A 26194-nucleotide genomic window follows, 5' to 3' on the forward strand; every position below is an offset into this window, starting at 1 on the left:
CCCACTTGGTCCCTGGCAGCCCCTTATCCCTGCAGGGGCCCATGCTCCTCCATCACTCGCCTTGCCCAGCTCTCGGGTCCTGAGGCACCCCCAAGAGAATCATCCCCTCCGGCCCCCAAGGTGGGAGTGCGCGAGCTGTGCACGCCACAGCAGACTCTTCCACTGGTGTTGGGTCGGGGCAATTCCCACTCGGGCCCAGACGCAGGCACGGGAGCAGGATGTTGGCAGAGCGTGAGGAAAGAGGCTGTGTCCAAGAAGAGGGAAGAGGAGGCAGCCGCCTGGTCCCCGCAGCAGCCTCGGGGCACAGCAGAGGGGTGGGCAAGGAGCCGGGTGCAGGCCGGGCCCCTGCCCTGGGGCATGATGGTGCGTGGCATTGCCCGCTGGGCTGGGTGGCATCTCGCAGTGCAGGTGCAGACCTGGACCCAAGCAGAGCCATGGCACTGGGGACAGCCTGGGCACCACCCGGGCCACTCCTGTGCCCCTGCCCTGCCCTCTTTGGCCCAGTCCTTCCCTTTGCGCCTCCCCACTCGCTTTGGTGATGGCAGCCTGTCTGCCTTCCCTGTTGCTGCTGGAGCTAAAGGTGGGGGTAGGAGCTACGATGAGGCCCCTTCCGCCCCTTCCTTTACACTAGCGCGCGAGCAGATGCATGTGCACTCAATGGCAGGGAGCACTCTGGTGTGCCCTTACGTATGTGCTCTCCGTCCCTGCGCCCCCGGCTGTTTCTGTGCCAGGACCGTCATCCGTGTTTGTCTGTAACCTGCTCCCGTTCTGCTTCCAGCTAACACTGACCATCGTGCGGCAGACGGGGGGGCTGGGCATCAGCATCGCGGGGGGCAAGGGCTCCACCCCCTACAAGGGCGACGACGAGGTAAGGGCTGGCATGGGCCTGCCCGTGTCGGGAGAAGCCCTGTCGTGGCAGCGACTGGTCCCCGAGGGTGCTTGGCCTGTTCTGTGGCTGAGCCGGGTGCAGGGAGAGCAGGTCAAACCCTGGACCCTCAGGTGGGGGCAGGCAGGGCTGGCCCAAGGGCAAGATGTTGCCTCCGGACAGTGGGTTCTGATGTCAAGCTTGGGCCCAAAGCAGGGATGAGAACAGCACCGTTGCCCTCCCGATCACGTCTTCCCTGGGGGAGCTGGGCATCCCCAGGGTGGACTGTTCTGGGCTCCCCCCAAGGACAGCCCCAGCAGGTCGGTGCTGTGGGACTTCCCCCCCCGCCCCGACCTGCAACCTCAGCCCAGGGGGTGATGGGGAGGCGGGGGATCAGGGGTCCAGCTCTCTACTTGCTGACATGCTGCCTTGCTTCCAGGGCATCTTCATCTCCCGCGTGTCAGAGGAGGGCCCTGCAGCCCGGGCTGGAGTGCGCATTGGGGACAAGCTCCTGGAGGTACGTGCTCAGCTGCCATGAAAGGGCTGGTCCAGCACAGGGCGCCTGGATGGGACCACAGCAAGGAAGGAGCCGGGGGTCTGGCCTCGGGCCAGTTGTCTGTGCCATGTCTGCCACGCAGCTCAGCTCAGTTTTGTAGAGTTTGGGCCAGAGGGGCCTTCAGATCTCATCTGATCTCCTGCATCTCCCCGGCCGGCCGGCACGTTCCAGTCGTCCGTGTTGAGTCCAGCCCATGCTTTGCTGATGCATCTGCCAGATGGGACTCCCGGGCTTTGCTCTGCACTGCACGGCGCAAAGGCTGAGGGCTCCCCAGACTATCTGCACTGATGCTGCTTTGCTTTCGTGCAGCGCTCCCTCTGTCGTGCGTCTCCAAGAGCACTGCGGAGGTCACGTGCTCAAGGAGCCTGGCTGCACCGCCAAGCCCGGGCACATGCCTTTGGCCAGCATCGCAGCTGGTGGGGGACGTTGCGGCTTTGCCATGGCAGCGGCCTCAGTTCTGTGCCCGGCTCTGCTGTTAGCCACCTCCTGCCTGTGGGTGCTGCTGGAGAGCACTGCCTGCCTGTCCACCCCCGCCAGGGGAGGCCGTGCTCTGTAATAAAGGCTGCTGTGGGGAGGAAAGCGTTTACAGCCCACTGGAAGAGGATGGTGGCCTGAACTTCTGGGCCCTAGTGCAGCACACCCATCCCTGGGCTAGAGAATAGTTTGGTGTAAAAGGCAGTAGCAGGCAGCTCCTGCAGGTCCCTTGATCTGAGGCTGCCCTCCCTCCTCCCCCCACACCAGCCCCAGGCCCCTCAACCCAGCAGCATCCACCTCTGAACCAGAGACAGGCGGCTGCCAGTCCTCACAGTGGAGAGCAGGGGCCCTGGCTCCCAAGGCAGCCTGCGCGAGGGCAGGAGCTTTGGTGGGGCGGGGGGAAGCAGGCGACGCTCCCTGGGGCTGTGCTGGGCATCTGGCTTTCCCAAGGGAAATAGGCAGTGCGGCCTGCCGGGGACTGCACGCAGGGCCAGACGGTTCTTGTGGAGGGAGCGTTCGCTGCGGAGCTGGGCATCCCTGCGTGATGGGGCTGGGAGGTTGCTGTGGCCTAGCAGGGGGAGTCTCCTTGGGGCTGGGCTGCTGGCAGGGTGAGGGGCTCTGTGGGGCTGTGTGCGTGTAGGGTCATCGTCGTCCCACACTGACCCTTGCTCCCCCCAGGTGAACGGCGTGGCCCTGCACTGTGCTGAGCACCACGTGGCGGTGGAGGCGCTGCGCGGCTCGGGCAGCTCGGGCTCTATGACAGTGCTGCGGGAGCGGATGGTGGAGCCTGAGAATGCCATCACGGTGACACCGCTGCGCCCCGAGGATGACTACAGCCCGCGGGAGCGGCGGGGCGGCCTGCGCTTCCCGGACCGGCCTGAAGGCACGCCGTCTGCAGAGCGCTGCTCCACCTGCCTCGTGCGCAACGAGAAAGGGCTGGGCTTCAGCATCGCTGGTGGCAAGGGCTCCACGCCCTACCGGGTCGGGGACACGGTGAGTTGGCTGGGCCTGGGGCTTCGTGCCTAGGGGCAGGGCTTGGCCCCAGTGTCTCCATGTGTGGGAGGCTTGGCCCACGCCTGGCCCAGCCGCTTTTGTGGGGGTGGGGCTCACCGGCTGCCAGCGACATATAATCCCGGCTCCCTGCCGGCTGGGCGCTGCGTGTCCTGGGCTTGTGGCTGCGTCAGGGCTTTTCTGCAGCTGGAGGCTCTGCACGGGGCTGGGGACGCAGGAGCTGCAGGCTGGACCGGGAGTGAGTGTGGGACGGGGAGGCGTGCGGTCAGGAAGGGCAAGGGCTCTGTCAGCAAGCCAGGCAGCAGCAGGAGGTGATTGGGGAGCAGGAGCTGCCGTGTGGGATCGGGGCCTACACTGACTCCTGCGGCATTTCAGGGGATCTTCATCTCGCGGATCGCAGAGGGTGGCGCAGCCCACCGGGACGGGACCCTACGCGTGGGAGACCGTGTCATCTCGGTGAGTGCATGACACCTTGGAGCAGCCATGGGAACATGGGGCAGCACTGCGGACACTGGGGTCTGTCAGCTGCTGTCTCTGCTCCCTGCCTGCCCACCCACCCGTGGGGACATCTCCCTGCTGCTGACTGAGTGAGTGAGAGGGCCCTTCTCCCAGCACCCAGGTCTGCGGGAGGGCGGTGACTCCTGCTCGCGTTGCCCCAGCCCATTGCCACCTGTCCTGGCACTTGGTGGGGTGACGCCTCGCCTCGCCTCGCCTCCCCTCCCCTCCCCAGCGGAGGTGTCTGGTGCGCCCCTGCTGCCAGCCCCGGTGGTGCTGGAGGGGTCAGAGCACCGTGGTGCTGTACTGAGCAGATCTGACATCCCCCAGGGAGTGCAGCACACAGCGGGGCTCGGCTTTGCCCTATAAGCCTCCCAGCTCCCTGTACGGGGGCAGCTGTTCCCCCCGGGGAGCCGGGCCCTGGGGTAGAAGGTACCACAGCCTGTGGGGCTGGGGGGCACTTGGGCTGTGCTTTCTCCTGATCTCTGACTCGCTTTGCATCTGGTTCTTTCTGCTGCTTGTGCCGGTGCCACGGATCCCACTACTGCCTCTAACTCTCTGCTATCCTGTCACCCCTCCCTGCCTCAGGAGAGTCCATGGGGCCTCCCCCAGACTCGCATGCTGCCTCTGAGCGATCGGACCCTTCTGTGCTCTGGTGCTGGTGGTGGGTTTCTAGCTGGCTACTGCCATAAGAGCACATGTTACAACGGTGCTGGCGTGGTAAGCACTGCTACCGCCTCGTCAGTGCTGGCTTCTGTCTGGTCTACCCTGGGCTAGGGCTGCGCTGTATTCCCTTCTCACAAAACTGCCAAGCTCCAGGCTGGCCCCAACCTCTCCCTCAAAATACAGCTGGAGCCCGATGTGGCTCCTCTGGCTCGTCTCCAGGCCTCAGAAGTACAGGCCTCTCGGCAAGAAACTTCCCAGGAGATGTGGGCCTGGTTCCCCAGCGGGGGGTTAGAGCCCCCTTGCGCTGTCCCTTGTCCTGTCTCGGGGCTTGGGGAGACGGAGGGAAGTGCTGGATCTTGGTGCAGGCACAGGTCCCATTGGCAGCCATCCGGCTCACCGCGGCATCATGATGAGTGTAGTGCTGTGTCCTGGATAAAGGGACCAGTCTCTTCCTTCATTAACCCAGTTCCCCATGGGCCGTACAAGGGGTCCATAGTGCCATGTTGCAGACACCCCTCTAACCTAGCATGTGGCCAGTGTGAAGGAGCACAGGGTCAGTGCCCAGGTGGGAGTCTGCTTTCCTCTCCCATCCTGCAGCGTCTCCCCGCCTGGGCATTGTGCAGAGCTCTCTGCCCCGTTGCACAGCGCTGCTCAGGCCTCCCAGCAGCCGGCAAGTGCCACCACCCTGTATCTCATACTCCTGAGGTCATGGCTGTCTCATAGCTAATGGGACATCCCCTCTCGGGAACAACCGGGGGTCCTGTCCCTGCAGGTGACTCCTGCTCCTCAGGTCTTGGCAGCTCTGTGGATGGAGCCGCTAAGTAGCCAAGGGCCAGTGCCCTGGGGTCTGCTAGAGCAGGGGCTGCCATGAGCCACGTGCCCTGAGCCTTGCTGGTTCTCCCCTGGACGCTCAGGTGCTCAGGGAGAGCCCAGCGCCTTGGCCGGAGCCTTCGTGGGAATCAGGCGCTGCCCAGGGTCCCAGCCAGGCAGCACCTGTCTCTCGTATCCCCGTGGAGAGGGGGCCCCAGTGACAGGGCGAGTCTGCAGTGTTCTCTGGGGCCGGAGGGAGGCTGCAGTGGGAGGCGCTGGGCTGAGGACAGGGGTTTCGCAGTCAGGCCTTGGCTCCTGCCCTTCCTTCCCAGCCAGCGTTTTTATGTGGTAGGAAATACAGCGCATCTTCCTCCTCATCCCTGTGCTCAAAGCTGCCTCTGCACCCCGTGTTGGGGGAGGACTAGGGGCTTTAAGCAGGTGGATCGGGGCCCAGGCCAGACCTTTTTCCAGACTTAACACCCCAAAAGACTTGCCTTGATTGACTACTAACTCTCCAGCCTTCACTTGTGTCCTGACCAGTCTCTTTCCTTTGTTGTGAATAACTCCTGTCCCGCGGGCGGGCGTTGCATGGTCACCCCGGCCCTGCTGGTGCAGTGGGAAGGGCAGGGGCAGAGGGGTGTGTGGCTTGGGGATGGCGGAGAAGCTGCAGGGGCGCAGAGCACAGGGAGACAGTGGGGCTACAAGTCGGGGGCAGAGGGCAGTCAGCCTGTTGTGCGACATGGGGGGCAGTGAGCTGGGGGAACAGAGGGCAGGTACGGCTCGGCCGGTGCCGGCTGGGGGGTCTGGAGCGTCCAGCTGGGTCCTGGCAAGGAACGGGGCTCGGCTTGCAGAGGGCAGCTCGGAGCCCGGGCCGGCTCTGCTGCTGCCACAGGAGAGCCTGGTGGAGCAGGTGAGGCCTTGGCTCCCAGAGGCAGGGCCTCGGCACCGGGGTCCTTTCTGCCCACTCTTGGGCCTCTCCTGCGTGCGGGGGGCAGGTGGGCGCACGCCCACACGTGGAAGGTCTTTGCCCAGCAGGTCCCCCTTGGGGACCGCTCTCTGGGAGGGCTTAGGGAGTCTCCTGCCCTCTGTGGTGGTGGTGGAGGGGGGAGCATGGGGACAGGAGAGACCAGCACGCTCTGCACTCCTCTTCTTGGAGGAACTTCAGGTCCAAGGGAGGCGGTGATGGGGCAGGAGCCTGCTGCGTAGCCCCCAGAATCTCCCATTAGGCACCGTCTGGGGAGCTGCGAGCAGCAGGGCACCGTCCTACTGAGGGGCTACTCCAGCACCTCCCTGGTGCTCTGAGGGCAGGAGCCTCCTCTGATTTTCAGCCCAAATTCATTCAGGGCTAGTCCACGCCCTTTGGCTCTTGCCCACATTGTTGTTTAGCTGCACCAGCCCCTTCCCCGCCCCAGCGTTCACCACTGTTGTACCTGTAGGCAGCGCTCGGCCCCCACGCTGCCAGGCCAGGCGAGCCCAGCTCTGCTGCTCTCCTCTCGTCAGACGTCTCTTCATGCTTCCTTGTCCTGCAAGCCCTTCTCTGCATGTCTTCCCATTTGAGTTCATTTACCTAGGACACGGGTGCCCGGAGCTGTGCCCCGGTCCCCGATGATGCCCCACCAATACTTGGTGCGGTGCCTTCAGTCCTCCTAGATCAGGGCTGTCCAACCTTTTTGAATGTGGGGCCGGATCATGAACTTTTTATCACCCAGTGGGCCGGCGAGCCCCCAGAGACAGAAGGGGAGAAATAAATAGCTCCACATCTCCATCCCCCGAGCAGCGCGGCCCCATGAGCCAGGGCTGGAGCGAGGCGGCCGCTGCACCGCAGCCCCTCGCCCGCCCACCCACTCACTGTTGTGCCTGGCCGCCCGCGCACGCAGCCCCGGTGGCCTCGGCACTGTGAGCCCGGAGCGCGGGGTCCGGCAGACACCGGCTCCTGCCGCCTCGCCCCACAGAGGTCACGCCAGGACCCCGCCTGCCGAGGCCCCCCAGTGCTGCCAGGGGCATCGGTCCCCTGCGGGTTTAGCCATTCCCACCCCAGGGGATGCCCTGAGCTGCTTTGTTCCAGCAGCCCACGAGTTCCTGGGGTCCTGGGAGAAGCTCAGATGCAGAGCCCAGGGGCGCGATAGGCAGGTGGGGCCAGAAGGCCTGTGGGGCTGTGAAGTCCAGACCATATTCACAGGCAACCGTTTACCTGAGGATTCCCCCAAATTCCCGCTTCAAACTCCCGTGCAACCACGAAGCACAGAACCTGAAACACCAGGGCCCGCTGTCAGCACACCCGGGCAGAGCCCTGCTTCTGAGCCATCCCGCGGGGGTGAAGGGAGGCATCCTGTGAGGACCGGCCTCTTGCCGTGGCTGGGAGCTGCAGAAGCTCAGCCCTGCCGGGCCTGGCACGTTTGGTCTCTGCCCAGGAGATGCCGGGGTGAGGCCAGCCGGCACTGTGGGGCTCATAGCACAGGACAGTGCTGCCTGGGCCCTTGCATAACTTCTCCTTCTCCTTTTTCTTTCTGGATGGGGCAGTCTCTGCCCTCGCACCTGGCAGAGCCAGCCTCTCCCTGGCCCTCCCACACTGAGGTTTCCCAGGACCCCATTCCCATAACGTTGCCCGTGGGCCGTCTGCCAGTGACCCCTGGGGACAGCAGGGCAGGAGGCACGGCCACGGGGTAGGCAGCTCAGGGGTGGTTGATAGGCAGGGCCTGAGTTGTGGTGATGGCAGGGGCAATTGGGGAGGCTGAGGCAGGGCCCTTTCCTGCAGTGCAGCAGGGCGACGGGCAGTGCTCAGGCTCTGAGATGGGCAGGAGAGCGAGTGAGGGGAGGTGGGCATGGCTGGGGGCTAGCGGAGGAGCCAGGGCCAAGGGGGACACCAGTGGCTGCCCTGGACCGCAGCTGAGGACGGCACGCAGAGGTTGGGCTCACCTCGGGGCGGTGCCGGCTCAGGACGGAGGGAGGGGTCCTGGCAGGCTGGCTCCTGCGCTGTGCTCAGCTGGCCGGGCCGGGCCGGGCCGGGCGTGCTGGGGCTCTGTGCTGACGCTGGGTTTGCGGGTCATTCTAGATCAATGGGGTAGACATGACAGAAGCCAGGCATGATCAGGCAGTAGCGCTGCTTACCGCATCCTCCCCCACCATCGTGCTGCTGGTAGAGCGAGAGGGTGCCGAGCAGCTCAGCGAGGGAGACTCGCCCATGGTGCCGCGGGTGCGTGCCCACTCCCCGCCCCCGCCACCCAGCCAGGGAGACAGCCCCCCCGAGGAGACGCCTCCGCTGCCAAGGAACCACCTGCCCAAGGGCCTGGAGGACCAGTACCCCATCGAGGTGAGCCTGGCTGCCGGGCTGCGGAGCGGCCCATCTCCTGGGTGGGTGGAGACCCTGGGTGGTGTTACATGGGGCAGGATGCTCCTCCAAGGACCCGCCGTGTCATCGGGGCTCGGGGAGGCACTGGGGTCTCCCTGCCGCCTGTGCGCTCGTCCCCAAGGAGGCTCCCAGGCTCTGCGTTTTCTGGTCTGGTCTGGCTCGATGGCTCTCAGCTCCCCTGACTGTGCTGTTTGCTCCCGGCAGGAGGTCCACCTGGTCAAGGCAGGAGGCCCGCTGGGGCTCAGCATCGTCGGGGGCAGCGACCACTCCAGTCACCCGTTCGGGATCCATGAACCAGGTGTCTTTATTTCAAAGGTAGAGGCTCCTGTTGGCATACAGTGGTGGCGTGTCTTTGTGGGGTGCGGGGCTGTGGGGTCCCTAGGGCAAGGAGGGTGGAGAGCATGTTCCCTTGTGCTAAACCTCGTGCCACAGAAGCGCCTGCAGCCTGGATAAGGGCAGCCGTCACCGTCAGCTCCATCTGTAGCTGTTCTGTTTCGTTTTCCTTCCTGTGGCTCTTCCACGTTCACTTCTTCCTCCTTTCTTCCTTTTCCTGTTGTAGTGGGGGCATGCAGTCGTGGCATTGTTTTTCCTTCTACAGACATGGCCTTGCCTATCTTTGACTTTTGCAGCCTAGGTCCTACACTAGCTTTCTTCATAGTTTCATAGTAGGTAGGGTCAGAAGGGACCTGAGCAGATTATCAAGTCCGACCGCCTGCCATGGGCAGGAAAGAGCGCTGGGGTCAAACGACCCCAGCTAGGAGGCTGTCTAGCCTCCTTTTGAAGACCCCCAGGGTAGGAGCCAGCACCACTTCCCTTGGAAGTTGGTTCCAGCTCCTAGCCGCCCTGACTGAAGTAGCGCCTCCTGATGTCTAGTCTGAACCTACTCTCCGTCAACTTATGGCCGTTATTCCTCGTTACTCCCAGTAGTGCTTGGGGGAACAGGGACTCCCCCGTAGCCTGCTGGCCCCCTTGGCCAGTTTGTAGATTCATAGATTAGGGTCGGAAGGGACCTCAATAGATCATCGAGTCCGACCCCCTGCATAAGCAGGAAAGAGGGCTGGGGCTAGATGACCCCAGCTAGATACTCATCTAACCTCCTCTTGAAGACCCCCAGGGTAGGGGAGAGCACCACCTCCCTTGGGAGCCCGTTCCAGACCTTGGCCACTCGAACTGTGAAGAAGTTCTTCCTAATGTCCATTCTCTAGTCTCTCCTCATAGGGCTTGGTCTGCAGGCCCTTAACCATACGAGTGGCCCTTCTCTGGACCCTCTCCAGGTTATCCGCATCCCTCTTGAGGTGCGGTGCCCAAAATTGCACGCAGTACTCCAACTGCGGTCTGACCAGCGCCCGATAGAGGGGAAGTATCACCTTCTTGGACCTATTTGTCATGCATCTGCTGATGCACGATAAAGTGCCATTGGCTTTTTTGATGGCTTCGTCACACTGCCGACTCATGTTCATCTTGGGCCACCAGGTCCCTCTCAGCTGAACAGGTTCAGGTCCCGTAGCCTCTCCTTGTAGGGCCTGCCCTGCTGCCCCCTGACCATGCGGGTGGCCTCCTCGGGACCCTCTCCATGCTGGCCACATCCCTCCTGAAGTGCGGTGCCCAGAACTGGACGCAGTACTCCAGCTGCGGCCTGACCAGTGCCGCACAGAGGGGGAGGATCACCTCCTTGGACCTGCTCAAGATGCATCTGTGGATGCACGACAAGGTGTGGTTGGCCTTCCTGACCGCGGCCCCACACTGTCGGCCTGTGTTCATTATGGCATCAATAATGACTCCAAGATCCTTTTCTGCCTCTGCGCTGATGAGAAGGGAGTTCCCAGCCTGTAGGTCTGCTGCTGGCTCTTCCTCCCCAGGTGCAGCACCTTGCACTTGTCAGTATTGAATCCCATCTTATTCTCATCCGCCCACCCCTGTAACCTGTCCAGGTTCGATTGCAGCCTGTCCCTATCCTCCAGCGTGCCCACTTCTCCCCACTTCTTAGTGTCATCTGCGAATTTGAACAGGGTGCTTTTTACTCCCTCGTCCAAGTCACTGATGAAGATGTTGAACAGTGCGGGCCCGAGGACCAAGCCCTGGGGAACCCCTCTGCCCACATCCCTCCAGGTCGAAAATGAATCCTTCTTTAGCAATTTCTTTGTAACTTTTTCAGGCGAAGTCTTCACCACCTTCCCCGCAGGCAGTTGTTCTGAACTATTTCTGACTCATGCACAGCCTTTGACCTCCCCTTTCATCGTTCCAGCTTGTAAAGCTAGACACTTTTCACCAGGCTGTTGCATGTTTGAACTTTTTGGCCTTCTGCAGTATCTATTACATCTTCCCAATGTTTCAGGGATACAAAAGTCTGACTTGCTTTACCAATTCTGATGTCTGTGTCATTCTTGCTTCTCCATTTGCTCTCATTGTACTGCCCAGATATGTAACATCTTTAACATCCTTTTCTTCAGGGTTGATAATGATTGCATCTCTGCTTTCAGTGTTTAAACCCTAAGACTCAGTTGTCTTTAAAGTGGATGTAAAGTCCAATCATTATGGCAGCTCCTACAAGCACCCTCATTTGCTCTTACATCTCCTCCTTTGTCTGCTTCTTTCCCAGACCTGAAGATCAGCACTTTGTACCCAAAAGCTTGTCTAACATCTCTCCCAACTAAACAGTTGGTCCAATAAAAGATACCAGCAGAAAAATATATATTCTTTATTTCTTAGCCCATCATGGCTATAACAGCACTGCAACCCTGCTGCAATCATGAGCCAAACTTTTTTGGAATTTTCCAAGTAGCTGAAGTTATTTCTGCAACATCCGCTTTTAGCATTTTTGGGCAAAATGTCTTTCCCAACTGCCTTCCTGTCATTCAGAGATTCAGTAGCTGTCCATGCTTCTGCTGTAATTTCCACTAGAGATGTGTTCAGATCTTGATAGGTTTCTTGGATGTGTGCAGTTTCTGATGAATCCTGATCTACCTAAGATGTTTTCCAAGTGTTCTCGCCACTTCATCTTGTTGCCGTATCTCTCAGCTGAGCATCATTGTTTAGAAAGTTTGGTCTCCTCAAAGTATTTTAGTGCTCTGGCAAACTCCTTACATGTCTGCTTTGCTGGTGACGTTCTCTGCTGCAGTCCTCAGCTTTTCCAAATGCTGCCTTTTCTTGTGTCCAGTGCTGTTCTTTATTGTCTCTTCTTGATTTTTCCTAACACTGTGTCTATGCTTCTTTATCCTTTTTGAGTAAATTCATCTTCATTCGGTGTTAAATCTGCCTGCATAGAACATTTGTGTGATGGTTGCATCTTTGAGCTTTGCTGAAACAAAGCATCTTGATTTTGATTCTCTAGATTGCTTTCTACCACTTTAACTTGATTTTTCTTACCAAACGTATCTGGGCACTACAAGCACGCGTGTGTCACTTTGTTCTTACATCAAGATGTGATCTAGCTGACCGTCTGTGGTGCCGTCTGGTGAAATCCTCATCACTTTGTCTTCCCTCCTGCTCAGATGGTACCTCTGTGACAAACTTTTTGGCTTCACACACGTCATGTAGCCGTTCTCCATTGTTCTTTCTTCTGCCAGTTCCACGATCCTATCATGGCTTGTATTCTCATTTCCCAGTCTTCCATTCAAATAACCGGTGGGTGATAACAAGTTGATGCGGCAGCATTTCATTTACTGATGATTGCAGAGTCTGGTAGAAATCCTCTTTAGTGTCATCTTCTACCTGTTCTGCATCCATCCTTCCAGTTCCCACCCACCTGGTTTCAGTGGTTCCCACTGATTTATAGTTTTGCACCTGTTTGTTGACTTGCACAAGTTTGCCAGTTTGAAACACTGTTCTCATGTTCCAGCAGCCCAGGAGCAGTGTCGGTTCAGGTGTCAGGAGATCCCTTTTAGCATAATGACTTCCAGGTGCCTTTGATCCCTACTCACCTTTCTTCCATTACTCAGGTCCTCACTCCTGCCAGGCTGTTTGCTAGTTCTCTCATCTCAGTGCTGTAGCAGGTAGTGGTTTTACAAGGTGGGGTTTCTGGTCCTATGCTCAGCCCTTCTCCTTTATCCAGTCTGTCAAGATGAGATTTGCTTCATTCGTGCGGTGTTGGAGAGGACGGGCATTTACATTTATTTATAGTGTTTAAGACCAGAAAGAGCCATCAGATTATCCAGTTTGACCCTGTTTACATCACAGACCATTACATGTCACTGACTCACCCTGTATTGAGCCCAGCAACTTGCACTGCTGTAAAGCATATCTTGTAGAAGGGCCTCAAGAAACAGAGAATCCACTCCTTCCTTTGGTAGGATGTTCCAGTGGTTAGTCACCCCCTCCCCCAATGAAATGTTTCCCTTGTTGTCAGTCTGAACATTTTCCAGCCATTGGTTTTTGTCTTTTTCTGCTAGAGAGATTCTAAAGTTCCCCAGAGACCCCATCGTTCTTCGGAGACTGTATTTTGCACCATAATCAAGTTCTCGTCAGTCTTTTTGATAAGCTAAACCCACTTGGCTCTTTGCATCTCTCCCTATGAGACATGGTCTCCAGTCCACAAGTCTTTTTTTTTTTTCTTTTTGGCTTTTTCTGCATTATCCCCAATTTTTCTAAACTTTTTAAAATGCGTAATGGGAAGCAGTGTTTCAGTGTCGGTCTCATCAGTGCTGCATAGAGAGCTAACACCTCCTCCCTGCTGGTACCCGAGGTTTGTACAAGCTCTGTCTGCCGAAACAGCTAGCACATTTTGTCACTTGGCAGTCGCAATCCCTCTTTGGAGTCCCTGCTGAGCCTCTGCGTCTGGTTGGCCTTACTTGTTCCTCAGTGTGTAGCGCTGAATAAAAACACGCTTGCTGAATATGCCCAGGCCACAAATCAGTCCAGCTTGCTTGATGTACCTGCTCTGTGCTAACCACCATTTACCACTCTGCCAGTCTTTGTGTGTCTGCAGACTGTCAGCAGAGACCGTGTATTTAGTACTGAATAATGTCAGGTCTAGTACTGACCCCCACAAAACCCCATTCAAAACACCCCGTACTGGTGATGGTATCCACGTGAACCAGTTGAAGAGCTGTCACTTAACCAAGTCTCCATTCATTTAACACGTGCTACATTAACAACGTGCAGCCAATGTTTCCATCGTAACGTTGTGGGAATTGAGTCAAACCAAAGTCCATTGCGTCTCTGCGTTTACCTTCATCAGTCAAACTCGTCCAGCCCCGCAGCCCCTCAAGCCATGTTGGCTGGCATCAGTTATGCTCCTGACCTTTCATTCTGTATTAATAGGACCCCATATCAGCTTGCCCATTATCTAGCCCAGGACTGGTGCCGTGCCAGCAGGCGTTCAGTTACCCGGGTTGTCCCACTTGCCCTTTTTTAATGATGATACAACGTGTGCGCTCGTCCAGGCCCCCGGAAGTCCTCCGATATTCTAAGGTTTATTAAAAACGGCCATCAGGCTGCCAGAGGTCTCTAGAGCCTACTCAAAGCTACCCAGGCCTCCTGGTTTTAAAATGTTCATCCCTTATGCACGCTGTCTGATATCATCGTCAGTTATTAATGGACTGGAAAGTGTGTTGTCATCCTCACAAGATGCACCATCCTGCTTTTTTCCAATAGCCAAGTAGAGATGATTACAGAACGCTTCTGCCTTTTTCTGTGCTATTCTTAGCAACGTTATCATCTCCATCTGGTGATGGACATGTACCATGGTTAGGATCTACAGGCAACCCCTGCTTAATGCTGTTTCGCTTAGCGCTGTTTCGCCATTACGCTCATTTAAAATCGATACTTGATTTCACTTAGCGCTCAACCAGTTTCGTACTTATAACGCTCACGGTCGCCATCTTGAGTCATTAAAAACAATCGCAGTCGCCATCTTGGGTCATCAAATACTTTCGGTTTCGCTGAACGCTGGTTTCACTTAATGCTTGGTTTTTCAGGAACCAGTTAAGAAGGCTATGCGGAGGTTGCCTGTCCTTTGTTTCAAACACGTTACAAAAATTCCTTCTCCCTGTTCTAACCTGTGCCAGCTCTGCGTCTTTCCCATGTCTTTAGCTTCCCTTATCAACTGTCTACGCTTCAGAAGTTCCAGTGCGTATTGATAGCTCTCTGTGTCATCCTCATTCGTTCGTTATAATTCCTTTTTTAGATTCTAATTATTGTCTTCACTTTGTCATTGCACCACATGGGATTTTAGGCAGAGTCGTCTTCTTTCTTGGTTGCAGCAAGCCAGCTTCTTGTCTGGCATTAATGCACCTTTATGAGTCAGTGTGTCCCAGATGGAGTTACCTCATGTTAGACACAGTGTTTTCTGTGTTGGAAGAGTTGGGACTGCCGTTCGGGAAACTCCACGGGTGTTTCTCTGCCGGTTGCAGGAGACCTCCCGGACATAGCCCCAGAACCGTGCAGGGGTCCTTCCCGTGCGTTATAGGCAGGAATCGCTCGTTCTGTCGTCTCCGCTGGGTGATCGGTGGTTGGTAGCAGGTGCTGCTCCTGGACATTCCCAGCACACACATCCATACGGTTCAAAACCCTGCCCTTCCCACTTGCCAGGAAATCTAAGCAATTGCTGTCGTCGCTGCTGGAAGATGCCCCCCACCCGCCAACCTCTTATTCCCTCTGTCCTTCCTAAATAGAAGTGGCAACGCTCCAGTCCTGTGCATTGCCCTGCCAGGTATCGGCACTGCCCGTTATATCACGTATCAGGGAGAATTTCTGGTTCCAGTGCCTGGATACCCAGGGAGTTTCCTTGAGCAGCTTCGTCAGACACCATGCAGGCCCTTGCACTGGCAGTCGTGGGTGCAGCAGGCGGAGCCCCCCTGAGGGTCATGGAGGCATCTGGCGGTGTTGGGTGCCAGCTGAGGATGCAGCTGGGGGAGTCCATGGGGTTCACTAAGCAAGCGCTGCCCACTGGTTGGGCCAGACTCTATGGAGTGGGTTTCCGGCATCAGTGTCTGCCAGGAGGCAAACATCTGCTCCCCTCCTAGGCCTTTTCTCACTGTAACCGCTGTGGCTCTCTGCAGGTCATTTCCCGGGGGCTGGCATCTCGCAGTGGGCTGCGTGTTGGGGACAGGATCCTGGAGGTGAATGGCATCGACCTGCGGCACGCGACTCACCAGGAGGCCGTGAATGCTCTGCTCTCCAACAGCCAGGAGCTAACCATGCTAGTGAGGCGAGACCCTCCGCCCCCCGGCATGCAGGTAGGTACCGAGTGAGGAGGGCAGGGGGCAACACAGGGGAGAGGTCATGGATACCAGTGTGGGCCATGCCAAGAGGGCTTGTACCAGCTGGGGATGGGGAAACCAGAGTAAGAGGATTCCCCACGCCCCCCTGTATTCAGGTCATTTACTAGTATTAAAACCCCCAGCAGCTTACACAGCTCCTGCCCCTTTTTGCCAAGGGAGGGGATTTCCAATAGAGACTCCTGCGATTCCTGCCTCTGGGTGAGTCTCCGCAGGCAGATGGTTCCTCCTCCCTCTGAGTTCAGCTGGAACTCAGGCTTGGAGGTGCAGCCTGAATTTTCCCCGTCTTCCTCTTACTGCAGAGGTAGCCTCAGAAAAGCAGGTGGGAATCCCAGTGGAGGCTGTCAGGGGTTCATCCTTGTACACGAGACACCCTGTGGCTGAGGGCTGGGCAGGGTTGTGTCAGTTAGACCTGTTGCTCAGAACAGAAATACAGGAAAGGGAGAAAAGGGCAAAGCCAAAGCAAATGCAGCTAATTGAGCCAAAGCAGGGGAAAGTCGCAGACCCGATCCCTTCCAGGCGTGCTGTCCCTGGACAACTGCCCTGCCCCCGCGGGAGTCTGCTAGCAGCAGCCCCAGATCAATCCAGACCCGCGGTTCCCAGCCGTTAGCCTCAGGGAGCCCCTCGTTAGACTCAGGGAAGCCCTAAGAAAATGTCAGCTTTTAGTGTTCACTCAGTTTTTGACTAGAGAAAAATAATAACACATCTTTTCTGTTGAAAAGAACTCAGAAAGACCACAGCAGTTCAGGTGATCTTTAATCCCATGGCTTCCTGTTTGAAATCTCTGGGTTTGTCTTGTGAATCGTGTTTGCACACCTAGCACTGCTGGTATTGCACAGGACCCCTGAAAGGGTATCAAGGCACCCCAGGGGGTCATGGCTGTCCGGCTGAGAATCACTGGTCTAAACCGACTTGGAAGCAGACACCTTTTGTGTCCACAGGAAATCTGCATTGAGAAGGCACCTGGGGAGAAGCTGGGCATCAGCATACGGGGGGGAGCAAAAGGCCATGCCGGGAACCCCTTCGATCCAACTGACGAGGGCATCTTCATTTCCAAGGTGCTGAACTGTCCACCCTGTATCTGCCTTCCCCCCGGGAAACATGCATGTGCATGCCTGCCCCCACCCCCGAGAGCTAGCGCGTGGTGGGGGCATAGGAACATGCCCTCGCCTATGCCTCTTGCACGCGTCCCTGCCCGTGTTCTTCCAGCATGCACGTGCTCCTTTCCTTCCCCTGCAGTACATGCTGCACCTCCCCCACCCCTGCCAGACCATTGTCACATGACAGCTGGGGGAGTCCATGGGGTTCACTAAGCAAGCGCTGCCCACTGGTTGGGCCAGACTCTATGGAGTGGGTTTCCGGCATCAGTGTCTGCCAGGAGGCAAACATCTGCTCCCCTCCTAGGCCTTTTCTCACTGTAACCGCTGTGGCTCTCTGCAGGTCATTTCCCGGGGGCTGGCATCTCGCAGTGGGCTGCGTGTTGGGGACAGGATCCTGGAGGTGAATGGCATCGACCTGCGGCACGCGACTCACCAGGAGGCCGTGAATGCTCTGCTCTCCAACAGCCAGGAGCTAACCATGCTAGTGAGGCGAGACCCTCCGCCCCCCGGCATGCAGGTAGGTACCGAGTGAGGAGGGCAGGGGGCAACACAGGGGAGAGGTCATGGATACCAGTGTGGGCCATGCCAAGAGGGCTTGTACCAGCTGGGGATGGGGAAACCAGAGTAAGAGGATTCCCCACGCCCCCCTGTATTCAGGTCATTTACTAGTATTAAAACCCCCAGCAGCTTACACAGCTCCTGCCCCTTTTTGCCAAGGGAGGGGATTTCCAATAGAGACTCCTGCGATTCCTGCCTCTGGGTGAGTCTCCGCAGGCAGATGGTTCCTCCTCCCTCTGAGTTCAGCTGGAACTCAGGCTTGGAGGTGCAGCCTGAATTTTCCCCGTCTTCCTCTTACTGCAGAGGTAGCCTCAGAAAAGCAGGTGGGAATCCCAGTGGAGGCTGTCAGGGGTTCATCCTTGTACACGAGACACCCTGTGGCTGAGGGCTGGGCAGGGTTGTGTCAGTTAGACCTGTTGCTCAGAACAGAAATACAGGAAAGGGAGAAAAGGGCAAAGCCAAAGCAAATGCAGCTAATTGAGCCAAAGCAGGGGAAAGTCGCAGACCCGATCCCTTCCAGGCGTGCTGTCCCTGGACAACTGCCCTGCCCCCGCGGGAGTCTGCTAGCAGCAGCCCCAGATCAATCCAGACCCGCGGTTCCCAGCCGTTAGCCTCAGGGAGCCCCTCGTTAGACTCAGGGAAGCCCTAAGAAAATGTCAGCTTTTAGTGTTCACTCAGTTTTTGACTAGAGAAAAATAATAACACATCTTTTCTGTTGAAAAGAACTCAGAAAGACCACAGCAGTTCAGGTGATCTTTAATCCCATGGCTTCCTGTTTGAAATCTCTGGGTTTGTCTTGTGAATCGTGTTTGCACACCTAGCACTGCTGGTATTGCACAGGACCCCTGAAAGGGTATCAAGGCACCCCAGGGGGTCATGGCTGTCCGGCTGAGAATCACTGGTCTAAACCGACTTGGAAGCAGACACCTTTTGTGTCCACAGGAAATCTGCATTGAGAAGGCACCTGGGGAGAAGCTGGGCATCAGCATACGGGGGGGAGCAAAAGGCCATGCCGGGAACCCCTTCGATCCAACTGACGAGGGCATCTTCATTTCCAAGGTGCTGAACTGTCCACCCTGTATCTGCCTTCCCCCCGGGAAACATGCATGTGCATGCCTGCCCCCACCCCCGAGAGCTAGCGCGTGGTGGGGGCATAGGAACATGCCCTCGCCTATGCCTCTTGCACGCGTCCCTGCCCGTGTTCTTCCAGCATGCACGTGCTCCTTTCCTTCCCCTGCAGTACATGCTGCACCTCCCCCACCCCTGCCAGACCATTGTCACATGCCTGCTTCCCCCATGAGCAGCCACCTGTGCCCCCGACAGGCAAGGACACACACACACATGCCCTTGGCCTTCCTCCTCCGTGGAAGTCACAGGAGCCCTCCCCAGCAGCGCATCTCACGTGTGTCTATGCTCTGCATGTGTCTATGTGCCTTCATGTTCCTGCCCCTGAAGACAACCAAAGGGCTTCCCTGCCTCCCAGAGCAGGGCACTAGCACTCCTCTTCCCCTGAAGGCAGCATCCATACCCCTGAGGCCCCCTCCCACCACATCACACAGGCACACGGTGGGTTTTTTCCTCCTCCCCAACCAGTCACAGCTGTGTGTCTGCCTTCTCCTCACAGCAGATCCCCTGGGCTGCCCCCTTCTTCTTTCTTCCCCGCCACAAGCACACAGGCACTCCCCTGACAGGGGGCACCACCCTCTCCTCCCCCACACCTTGTCCACGCTGCCCTTGGGCCCCAGCCCCTCTGAGGCAGCCTCTGGCCCCTTGCAGGTGAGCTCCTCAGGGGCAGCTGCCCGGGACGGCCGGCTGAAGGTGGGGATGCGGATCCTGGAGGTGAACCACCAGAGCCTGCTGGGCATGACGCACACAGAGGCCGTGCAGATCCTACGCAGCGTGGGCGACACGCTCCTCGTCCTGGTGTGCGACGGCTTTGACCCCAAAGCTGCAGCTGCCATTGAGGTGAGAGTCAGGGTCGGGACGGGGATAGAAGCATCCCACAGGGCTCTTGATGTTAAATGGCAGCTTCGTGCATGTGTGCAGCCCCTCATGGTTGCAGCACAGTGATGTGTCCATGTGCTAGGCTGACCAGAGGCCTAGACGACATGAGATCGGGCTATCTGGGAAGCCTTCCCCAGAGCAAGCGCTCCCTGCTTTTTCAGCCTTTGATGTGGGGCTCCAGAAGTCCCTGGCTGCAGAAGGGAACGCAGGATGAGAAGGGCCCCTGGGTCACCAGGTGTAGTGCCAGTTCTTGCATCCTGTGGCTTGGCTCATAAACTCCTACAACTCCATGTCCAAAGAGCACAAGGTGCTGCCTTCACAGCTCTGGGGGGCTGGAAGCCTATTGCACATTTCCATCTTGAGCTCGCTGGTTGCACCTTACACCCATTTGTCCTGTGCCACCATTGGCCCTTGGCTGAGATGGCCCTTCTCCTTCCTGTTGTGGATTCCACTCCAGCCCCCGCCCAGGTTAGACCTCTTCAGCCTTCGTTTGCCAGGACACAAGGCAGGTGGTTTAGATGCTGCTTGCAAAGCACAAAGTCGTGGGCTGGCCCTTCTCTGCACACACTCCACTTTGAATCATGTCTTCTGGAGGTGGGTGACTGGATTCCCCTGAGGTCTTATCCACCGTGCACAATGGCAGGTCACTCTGCCTCCTCTATGGGAAATGTCCTATCTGATACGTCCTCAGGGGGCATTGCTTTTTCCACGGATGCAGCCTCGTGGTGGTGCATCATCCTGCCCACTCCGCAGGAGGCCAGGGGAGGTTCCGGCAGGATGAGCCGTGCTAACAACTGCCCTTCACAGGCCACAGCATCTGGGGGGTCTTGTCTAGCCCATGCTGTTGTGAGTACCTGACAGCCAGACTCTGATGTGCTGGCCAGTCGGCCTCCATACCACCACCCCCTGCTTGCATGCCAACAAGGAGTCAGTCAGCTCCCAAGTGTTGGAAATGATGGGCAGGGCACGCATCTGTAAAACTCTCTGGTTATACAGACGCATGCCTTGCCAGTCTTGAGGTGCATGCATCTGTATAACTGGACAGTTGGTCACCACAGCACGTCAGCCCCTTGCAGATGGCACGTGGTTACCCCACAGTCTCCAGGCATGCATGTGGGTGTGTGCAGCCCCACAGTGCTGGCAGGAGCTGAGGGACAGAGAGGGAGAAGGGCTGTCCTCCACAGTCACTCACAAAATGTAGCAGGGCCAAGGGATGAACCTGGAGCGTGGGTCCCAGTCCAGGGCCCTCAGGCCACTGTACCTTTCAGCTGTCATGAGCGTGATTGTTGACAAAAGGCCTCTGCTGACAGGACGCTGGCCCCGTGCAGGTGCTGCTGCCATCCTGTTCTCCTCTCCAGTGCCCAGGCTCAGTGCGAGAGCAGTTGAAACATTTCTGACAGCACTGAGGCTTTCATGAAGCTGGGGCCCAGCCTGGCACTTCACACCCCGTAGACTCACAGAGCTGGCAGGGACCGCCAGGCCATCTGGTCTAAACCCTTGCACGGAGGCAGGATGCTGTTCCTCACCCAGCACTGGCCAAGGCTGATCCAGCCTCCTCTGGAAACCCCCAGTGAGCGAGATGTCCCTGCTGCTCCGGGCCAGCCATACCCCTGCCCCTGCCTCCCTGCCCTGGCAGCAAGGAAGTTCTTCCTGAGACTTCATCTAAATCTATTTCGCCGCAGTTTCATAGATTCATAGACATTAGGGCTGGAAGGGGCCTCAGAAGATCATTGAGTCCAGCCCCCCGGCCATAGGCAGGAAGTCAGCTGGGATCATAGCATCCCAGCAAGATAAACATCCAGATGTCTCTTGAAGGCATTCAGAGTAGGTGCTGGAACCACCTCCGGCGGCAGTCTATGCCAAACCTTGGGGGTCAGACAGTAAAGAAATTCTTCCTTATGTCCAGGCTGAAACGGTCCTGGAGGAGTGTGTGTCATCCCTTGGGGCACTCTGGTGAACAGACGTTCCCCCAGATCCTGGTGAGCACCCCGATAAACTTATAGGTGGCCACCAGATCACCCCCGAGCCTGCGCTTTTCCAGGCTGAAGAGTCCCAGGGCTCTCAGCCTCTCATCATAAGGTCTGTTCTCCTGCCCTCTGATCATGCACGTGGCTCTTCTCTGCACTGTATCAAGCTCCTCCACATCCTTTTTGAATTGTGGGGTCCAAAACTGGACACAGTACTCCAGCTGTGGCCTCGCCAAGGATGAGTACAATGGGAGAATGACGTCCTGGGATTTGCTTGAGAAGCATGTATGGATGCAAGCCAGCATTTTGCTTGCTTGCTTTCAAGCCATTGCTTTAGGTTCTGCCTTGAGCAGCAAGGGAAAAAAGAGGTTCCCCTCTTCTTCATGGCAGCCCTTCAGGTCTTTCCCCAGCAGTCTTGGGGAAAGCTCTCAGGTATTTGTGCCTCAAAACAGAAGGAGCAACAACCGTGGTGAACAGAGCCCTGGCTGCCAGGCGTGGCACTCCAGGAGAGAGATCCCAGCATGTGGCTGGGAGGTCCTCAGCGCAAGAGTCTAGAAGTCGCACTCCAGGGTCTGCAGCTCCAGTGCCCAGGGTGGATGGGCTGCCCCGCGGAGCCAGTGTGACCCCTGCCTCTGTTGGGCTGGCCCTGTCCCAGAGGGCTGGGAGGTCACTTCTTGTTCTGGATGTGCCTGTGCTGCCCAGGAGAGCGGTGGAGTCTCTGTGGGCTGGTGCCCTTGGCACGGGGGAAGCATAGGCCAGGAAGAGGTCTGTGATCATGCCCCTGCTGCTGGCACCAGTCGTAGAGGCTTTCAATAACTAACCAGAGCCCATCAGTGCCATTATCTGAGCCTGGGTAGCTCAGTTGGTAGACCATCAGACTCTTAATCTGAGGGTCCCGGGCTCAAGTCCCTGTTCAGGTAATAACATCTGATTTTGGGGGTTGGACTTGATGATCTGCTCAGGTCCCTTCTGACCCTAACAACTATGATACTATCTTTGACCAGTGTGGACGGTTTGTGCCAGCTACTCTGGACCCTCCCTGCCCCAGTGGTTTGACCTGCCATTGGTTTTCCAGTTTTCCAGTCCAAATGTGTTTCCACCCAGTTGACACCTAGGTGCTCTGGTGCCAGCACCCTCCTTTCTCTTCAGTGGCACTCTCCCCGCCTGGTGCCTCCCTGGTGTTGTCCTGCCCCTCCAGCCCCCATTTCCCACAAGTGGTCACAGGCACGGTGCACACTGCTGTTCCAGTAGCAGGACTGCGAGCACATCATGTTTGCGGCCTCCTGTGAGTGCGGGACCCTTCCCTCTGAGTGACTGGGCTCCTGCCACCACCTAGCTGTGCAGAAAGTGCACATGGCTGTGGCTGTGCCTGTGCTTTCTGCCAGCTGCCTCAGCCTCTGTGATAGCCGGTGTCTCCCTGCATGCTCTGCTAGCACAGCTGGTGCCATGGGGGCATGGATGTGCTCTGGCTGCTTCCCCTGGAAGCTGCGTCTGCCAGCAGAGGCCTGTTCCGTAGACCAGCCTGTGGTCTCATCCTGAGACAGGTGCTCCAATCCCCTGGTTATCCCAGGAGCCCTTTTCTGCTCCAGCCTGCATTCACGTTCCTTGAACTCCGGTGCCCAGAGCTGCATGCAGTCTCCCAGGGGAGGGCCTGTCCAGGGCATTAGCGCTTCCTGCGTCCTTGGCGGGAGGCAGAGGGTTTCCAGGGGGTGACTGTGCCCCAGGACCCTGGCAAGCACGTGGGGGCGCCCCCAAAATGGGACCTTGGCAGTGAAGGACACTGCCTGTTCTCACCATGCTGCACCCTTTCCCTTGGCAGATGTCTCCGGGAATCATTGCCAACCCCTTTGCTGCCGGGATCGGGCGCAAGAACAGCTTAGAGAGCATCTCCTCCATTGACCGTGACCTGAGCCCCGAGGAGCTGGAAATCCTGCAGAAGGTGGGTTTTTTCCTCAGCCTGGGGAGCAGTACAGGGTACCACAGCCTCCAAAACATGCAGCGTCTGCCTCGGCCTGAGGCGCCTGCACTGGGGGCAGGCCGGTTCCCCAGTAGCAAACTCCATTCTCCCCACTAGCTCCCTGTGCCTGCTGTTCCCTAGGCTAGTGCCTCCCTCAGAGAGGTGGCTCTTCGGCCTCCTCCAGGACACGGCACTGACCTTCTCCTCTGTTCCAGGAGATGGAGATGGTGAGGGAGGCGACTCAGTGGGAGAGAGAAGAAATGGAGAAAGTGGTGAGAGCTGTTTCACACCCACATTCTGCCCTTGACAGCATCTCCGCCCAGGCTGCCAGCCCTGCCGGAGATGCCCCAAACCACCCTAGACGGAGCTTCCGCTCCCATCCCCCTGGAGCACAGGGACGCTCCTGTCTCTGGTGCCCTCAGCCCTCCCTGCTTCCTCGTAGCCCCATCTGCCTGTTTCTGTTGCTGCTTTTGCCTTCGCCCTGTGCCGCTTCTGTCCTCAGGCAGTGCGCTCCCCAGCACCTGTGGTGTCCGACTAGACCTGGTTCTGGCCTCTGCTTCTGCCTCCATCGCAAGGCAGGACCTGGCTCGGAGGGGGCCGTGCTCTCTGGAGTCAATGCCACTTCAGGTTGATTGGTCTCTGTATGTTACTGCAGGGGACATGGGACGCGGCACTAGGGGAACAGCTCGTCTGTAGGAGGGAGATGCAGCTGCAGGTTCTTGTACAAGAAAGCACCTCTCAGCCTCGTCTCGAGCAGGCTTTGGCCTGGCTGTCTGTCCTGGGGCTTGTATTGCGATCAGCAGTTTGCCACATAGAGCAGATTGCGGTGCCTGTTGGGGCATCTCTGGCTCTCCTGTCAGCATTACAGAGAGGTCTGTGTGGAGCAAGGTCTCTTGAGGGTCAGAGCAGACAGGTAGTGGATCCTGGGGATCCTCTACATCCGGTGGTGGTGGAAAAGCTCTGACTGGTAGGAGAGTTTCACAGCCTTTCCTGCAGGGGCTCGGTCTTTGGATCCACCCAATTGCCGCATCCCCCAGCTGCACGTGCCTTGTCCCTGCTCTTGCTTCACCCTGGGCTGCGATGCTCGTTGTCCCAGAGGAGCACGGTTCTCCGAGGCGGGGTAGATGGAGATGCATTCCCTGAGGTAGCTGAGACCTGATCCTTCATTGCCTTGAGGATCTGGACCAAGGCAGTGGCAGCAGATAGTGAGGGGTGGGACCCCCTGGGGCACTCGCACCCCTGCTCACCTCCACCGGTCACTACTGAGTAGCCAACAGTCCCAGCAGTGTTTTCAGCCCACACACCTGTCTGTGCAAGACCGTGGAAGTGCTGCATGCTTGTATAGAGCAGCCTTACTTACCAGCTCAGCTTGCCCAGCCATCTCAGTGCATCGGCCTACTTACGCCAGGGCAGACAGGTGGTATCCTGTCCCATCTGTGCCACTGCTTGGTGGCACTGGCAGCGAGGGGAAACATCACAGGCAATGCAGCATCCTGCGCCGTCCCTTCTGACATGCAGGAGGCCAGCTAGTGCCTTTGGCAGGAATCTACCGTGCTCTGGTACAGCTGTGGTCCAGGGGGTCCTTTGAGCTTCATCTTGGAGTCCCTGCCAGAGGGGCAAGGAGCTGACGGGATGCTGGCAGCTGCTTGCTAGGTGCGCTCAGACCACTCTGCAATGCTTTGGTCACCAGTGCAAGCATGGCTGCAGGAGGGGTTCTCCAGCAGTGACTCTTGGGAGATACAAGGGTCTGAGAAGCTCTTGTTCCACCCCTGCTGAAAGGCATCAGAAACCTGGAAAAGCCTTGGAGATGACCAGGTCCACCACCTGCTCCCTGGCATCAGCTCTCCCTCAGTCCAGAGGAGCCTTGATTCGAGCTTTGGAGGCAGGCTGCGCCTGACTGCGGCATGGGATGCCGTCCCAGAGGCAGCATCAGCCCCTCCTGAGCTGGCCTCTAGCTGGCTTCTGCCCTCAGTGGAGGGGCAGGGCTCTTCGCTGCTCCTCACAGTTCTCCGCCTCTCGGCAAGGCCACCTCCCCCAGACCTAGTCCCCATTCCCCTCTGCAGTTTCTGACGCAGGATCACTTATGCTCAGTGGGCCTTGGCCACCGTCTGTGGAGACTCTTCCGCCTCTTCCATCCTTCCTCCAGGACCTCCAAAAGGAAAGAAGCCTGTTGGACAGGGCAGATTCCCCCTCAGGAAAGGACCCTGAGAGCAGGTTCTGCGTAGGTGCCATGGGAAGGCTCTTACTCCAGGTATGTCCTGGTTCCCAGAAGCGCCTTGGTCTCAGGCCTGTCCTGGACAGAGCCAGTGTTAGCAACGCCTTGATGCAAGGATGATCTCTACCACAGCTCTTTGATGGGTCTTGAGATGACTTAAGAGTCCAATCCTTGAGCCCCACAGATCAGTAATTCTGGAGGGGAGAGTAGGCCAAAGGCCAGGATTCTTCCCTTTTTCCTTCTTCCACTCTCTTTGCTTAAAGGGCAAAACACTTTACCTTGAAATGGTCTGTTGCGTGGTTGAGGTTTCAGTGCTATTGAACTTGGTCGGGAGCAAGCTCTTGATGCTGGCACCTGTTTCCCTGAGCTCAGCCTCCAACATGTCTTTGTAGTGTTTCCTCTGCCTGCCATGAGATCTTGGGCTGTTACTTAGCTGGGAGCAGAGCACTTGTTTTGGGAGTCAAGAGTTGGGCACCCACACGCAATGCCTGGTCCAGCAAAATTGGAGCTTTAGGATCGCAGACTCCATGCTGGTAACATTGGCTTCAGCAAGGGTGCTGGTGTTTGTGCAGTGATCTTCCCATTGGGTGCAGAGGCTTTTCGAGTGGCGTTGTTGGGGATACCTCTCCAGGCTCTTGAGATGATGATGGTAGGTCACCCATGTTTCACATCCATTGTGGAGTGTGGGGATGATGATTGAATTGTAGACATGGATCTTCGTGTCTTTCTGGAGATCGTGATCGATAAAGACAGGCTGAAACAGTTTCCCAAAGGAGGCACTTGTGCACTGGCTCCTGTGCTGGATCTCCTCATCAGTGTTCACTCTCTGAGAGATGTGGCTGCTGAGGTAGGGGAAGTGCTCAACTGCCTCCAAGGTCTTTCCTTCCCCAAATGGCAGTCTGGGGAGCCAGGCCACCCCCATGGCCCCAGGCAGCTTGACAGAGCGCTTT

At 57.7% G+C, this 26194-nt stretch overlaps 1 protein-coding gene and 1 non-coding gene across 2 annotated transcripts in view; both read left to right on the forward strand.

Moving 5' to 3' along the window:
• The window catches only part of SCRIB (scribbled planar cell polarity protein), a 107090-nt gene that overhangs the window by 43642 nt on the left and 37254 nt on the right, over positions 1-26194 (forward strand). The window contains exons 17-27 of the mRNA XM_025214252.1: positions 779-868; positions 1305-1382; positions 2574-2888; positions 3282-3362; positions 7930-8187; positions 8431-8541; positions 15225-15401; positions 16385-16501; positions 18878-19066; positions 22892-23011; positions 23245-23301. Coding sequence (XP_025070037.1) covers positions 779-868; positions 1305-1382; positions 2574-2888; positions 3282-3362; positions 7930-8187; positions 8431-8541; positions 15225-15401; positions 16385-16501; positions 18878-19066; positions 22892-23011; positions 23245-23301 — 1593 coding nt within the window. The remainder of the gene's footprint in view (positions 1-778; positions 869-1304; positions 1383-2573; positions 2889-3281; positions 3363-7929; positions 8188-8430; positions 8542-15224; positions 15402-16384; positions 16502-18877; positions 19067-22891; positions 23012-23244; positions 23302-26194) is intronic.
• Positions 21920-21992, forward strand: TRNAK-CUU. The gene has a single exon. It is a non-coding gene; the product is annotated as a tRNA-Lys (tRNA).

The sequence above is a fragment of the Alligator sinensis genome, unplaced genomic scaffold (genome assembly GCF_000455745.1).
Source record: "Alligator sinensis unplaced genomic scaffold, ASM45574v1 scaffold987_1, whole genome shotgun sequence".
NCBI lineage: Eukaryota > Metazoa > Chordata > Crocodylia > Alligatoridae > Alligator > Alligator sinensis.